Source organism: Ylistrum balloti, unplaced genomic scaffold, assembly GCF_031769215.1.
Source record: "Ylistrum balloti isolate Yb309-2 unplaced genomic scaffold, AGI_CSIRO_Ybal_v1 Utg370074, whole genome shotgun sequence".
NCBI classification, from domain to species: domain Eukaryota; kingdom Metazoa; phylum Mollusca; class Bivalvia; order Pectinida; family Pectinidae; genus Ylistrum; species Ylistrum balloti.
Genome location: NW_026782114.1, coordinates 42,709 through 47,001, shown reverse-complemented (window position 1 = coordinate 47,001; position 4,293 = coordinate 42,709). Strand labels below are relative to the sequence as shown.

The following is a 4,293-nucleotide window of genomic DNA, read 5'->3' as shown; positions in this document are numbered from 1 at the left end:
ACCTTGCAGAAATGTGATTGGCTGAATTATTGCCATTGTGACGTCATAAAGAAATAGGATCTTACCTTCGTTTTATTTCGTATGAATATTACAATTTATGCAACTCGTCATGAAAGTATCTTGTTACCTCACAATCCATGATGAGTTACATCAATCCCATATAGATAGGAACTCATATGGCATGCCGTCAACATTTTCATGTTATCTGATAGCTTAACTGCTAATACAGCTGGAAGTGTTGATCAAATTTGCAAAGTTCAAGCACAGTTTTAAACACCTCCCAATATAAAAGCAAACCCTGTCTTAATCGGGAATCATGTAATTATTGTATGTAATACCTGATACATCCTGAAACAGGAATACAGAAAACAGTTAACAATTGTTAAACGTGAACTCAATGTACACTCTAATGACACCACACAAGAAGACACAGGGACGGGATACAAGAGCTTGTTACCAGGAAGACAACAACGAATTATCAGTTTTAAACACACACGATCGCTGTTGATATGAAGTGTTTCATACATATATATATATATATAATGCATGTATGTCACTGGTATGCACTTACACAGTTTGTTTATATATAAAAGTGCTCTCATCCCATTGTATATACACCATCACTGGCATTCAATCGATATACCACCCAACACGACATCCGAACACCAGGAAAAGGCAACAGGTAGGTACAGCTTAAATGTTTATCTATGGTGTTTTTTTGTTTTTGTCGACTGGAAAAATCTTAATGAGACATGTAGTGTTTTTTATTAATTCATTTGTTGACTTTTTCATTAACAAATACTGATATTTATTGTTACAATTTGAGTTCAAAATACATAAACCAGGATCAAAAATTCAAAAAGTAAAAAGGAAAAGTTCCTTAAAAAAGATGATATTGAAATAAAACTGAATAAAAAGACATATTATTAAATATATGAAAACTGATTATTATGTTATAATATTGAAAGCGGTCACTATAAGTCAGATTCGACAAAAATATACTTAACGATACTTAACACAGATGGCTCAACAAAACAGCAACTCGGCTAAATCTATTCCTGTGAGAGAACTATTTTGAACGGGACAGTTGCTTAGATATCCTGAACCGTTCTCTTGTTAGAATTAATTAAACGTAGTATACATGTTATAACAAATCTTAGGAAATTAATATTAACTAGAAGTATCTACCGTCCCTAATCTCAAAGCTTGTACAAGAGACACAGAAATTAATTGTATTTTATGACAAAAAAATGAATAAAATACTGTAGAGCCAAATACTTAACAAAACCGCATGATAAAGCGGTTCTAAGACTCGTTAGATATATTGAGGACCTTAATTGTTGAACATTAGGAGAAAACCAAGCTATATCTTAAACAAAGTTATCAACAGGCAAAACAGGCACGAGAAAGATGTATAATGGAACATGGAATGTCTGGCGAGAACATTCAATTTCAATCTCTTTTCGGTTGGCCGTGTGATGAACCGTTTTTATTAGAATATTCAAATATGTAGGAAGAATGGATTTAAAAATAATTCATTTGATATATATTTAAAGAAATCTGACAGCGTTTCTCCAATTCGAATACTGTGCAATGGAATCTATTTTCAACACTGTTATTTCCGAGTGAAAGTCTCTTTTACGTGTGGAAATATAATTACATAGTTCAGTTGTTAAAATCAATTTTATTAACAATGTAAGTGAAATATATTGATTTGGATTACACATGATTTCACATGTTCTAATAAAAAGGCATTGACGGATGGTATTTTTGTTATAGTGACCATGAGTACGATGAGCTATTTGCACTCCAATGCAACAACACCTAACCAGTATTGCAGTATCAATGACATCATCAAGAGGAATGCAAGAACCAGCTCTGACACAGAAGCATTCATCTACCGCCGTGCCGATGGATCTCGAGAGACCATCACTTTCCTTGATCTCTTTGAGAAGGCGAAATGTGTGGCAAGGTATCTTATTGCTTCCGGTGTACAGAGGCTGGATAATGTTGGGTTGTTTGGTCCAAATACCATATCTAGAATAGTGGCGGAATTTGGTATCCTCCTGGCTGGAGCTGTCGTCTTGCAACTCAATAGCGACGCGAAAAATTCCAGCGACCTTGTTGAATTTTTAGAAAAAACTGATTGTCGAATTGTCTTTGCCGATCCTGGCGTCGATGATGTTTTACTTCCGATCGTTCGAAATCTGGAAAACAAACCTGGCAATGGAATTCAACAGAAGTATAAATATATCTTTTTAAGGAAATCAACATCAAATATCGTGCACACTCTCCTTGACGATGTCCAAATTGCATCTAGTTCATCCGCAGAATTGCCGGAAGTATACCCTGAAGATGACGCCTTGATATTTACTACTTCCGGCAGTACTGGTAAACCCAAAATGGTTGTTCATAGCCACTTTAATTTCACTGGTGGCTATTTATCTAACAATGATAAGGCGAAAACGATGAAGCGATACTACAATGACCGCCCGTTTTGCTGGATTGGTGGATCAGTAGCTACGCCAACGGTGTTAGGAGGTACTGTAGTTTTCACAGACTCCAAATTAGGAACAACGGGAAAAGCGATAAATGAAATTTGGAAAATCCTAGCAGAAGAAAATATTGACTGTGCTATGCTGTTTCCTTATCATCTGTTCGACCTTATTGACAAACAAAACATTATAGCAGACGACGGGTTTCGGTTAAAAGTTATTACGACCAGCGGACAAATTATAAACAGTTGTTACACTCAGGTTATAGACAGATTCTGCAAAATGCTGTTCGTCGGATACGGGTCAACAGAAGTCCTCGCCATATCGAATAAATCTCTTCATCGTGGAGATTGCTTCGAAACCGGCAATGTGGGAAAACCCTCAACCGGTGTTGAAGTGAGGATTGTCAGCGAAAATGGAAGAGTTGTACCGATCGGCGAGGAAGGAGAAATTCAGGTCAGATGTTGCTCTTTGATGAAACGTTATTATGGTGACGAAACTATGACAAATTCGGCATTTACCACGGATAGACCTAACTGGTTCAGGACAGGAGATATTGGTTCGATTACCTCATCTGGTGATCTGGTCGTGCATGGGAAAATCAAGGAAAATATCTCTCGTGGAGGACGGAAGGTGCTGCCAGGAATGGTGGATGACGTCATAAAGACTCTCGACGGTATACGACATGTAGCTACGGTGGCGGTTCCAGATGTCCGGCTGTTTGAAGAAGTGTGTGTATGCTATGTATCAAAAGATGGAGTGGATCTGACTTCATCAGATGTTCAACGTCACTGTGAAAATAGTTTTTCTTCAGAAGAATCTTCGGACGCAGTTGGGTCAATGCCCAAGTATTTCCTAAGGTTTGACGAGTTTCCGATGCTTTTCAATGGAAAGATTGATAAACAAGAGCTTAAACGACAGGCGGCAAAGCAATTAAATCTTTCTTGAGGTTAATGTAAAATGTTCAACATGAAGAAGGTTTCATGCTCTATAGAATAACTCCTAAAGAAAACATTGATGATAGCAATCACAAGAAAAACATTATCCGATATGTATATATTTTAAATTTACGTCGTCACAATAAGAATATAACCAAGAATAAAAACAGCTTCCTTAAGACTATGTGAAGAATTGTGACTTTTGAAGCAATATTTTATGTATACAGTTTCTAACCATGGAAAAGGAGCCAGGAAGACGATTTAAAGTCATCAATTTGTGTATTGAGTATATAATGATTTAAGAGTGATTCAACGATAGAAACAGTAACGGAGAAACATAACATCACCGATAACTCTAAACGACTAGCATAGTGTAACAGAATATGGCTTACAATCATTCATCTTTACACGCCTGTTTTAGCCTTAGTATGCTTATATATACATTTTTTTTCTATTTTTAATTTGAATCTGTTATCTTAAGTTTTTTATAAACTATGTTATTATATATATGTATATAGTTATCGTAGGCATGAGATATCGGGATTCTGACTGATAAACCAACTGGAGAACATAAACAAGTGTCAGATAGTACTGGTGTGTGTGGCACGTATGAGATAGGGCTGGTGTGTGTGGCACGTGTCAGATAGTACTGGTGTGTGTGACACGTGTCAGATAGTACTGGTATGTGTGATACGTGTCAGATAGTACTGGTGTGTGTGACACTTATCGGATAGTACTGGTGTGTGTGGCACGTGTCAGATAGTACTGGTGTGTGTGACACGTGTCAGATAGTACTGGCGTGTGTGACACGTGTCAGATAGTACTGTGTGGCACGTATGAGATAGGGCTGGTGTGTGTGG

At 36.9% G+C, this 4,293-nt stretch overlaps 1 protein-coding gene across 1 annotated transcript; it reads left to right on the top strand.

Moving 5' to 3' along the window:
- The first annotated feature begins 633 nt into the window (after positions 1 to 633).
- LOC132549658 (medium-chain acyl-CoA ligase ACSF2, mitochondrial-like) lies at positions 634 to 3,850 on the top strand. The gene is made up of 2 exons (XM_060213612.1): positions 634 to 682; positions 1,780 to 3,850. Exon 2 carries the CDS (start codon positions 1,785 to 1,787, stop codon positions 3,441 to 3,443), a length of 1,659 nt encoding a protein of 552 aa, XP_060069595.1. The 5' UTR covers positions 634 to 682; positions 1,780 to 1,784; the 3' UTR covers positions 3,444 to 3,850.
- Positions 3,851 to 4,293: the final 443 nt, after the last annotated feature.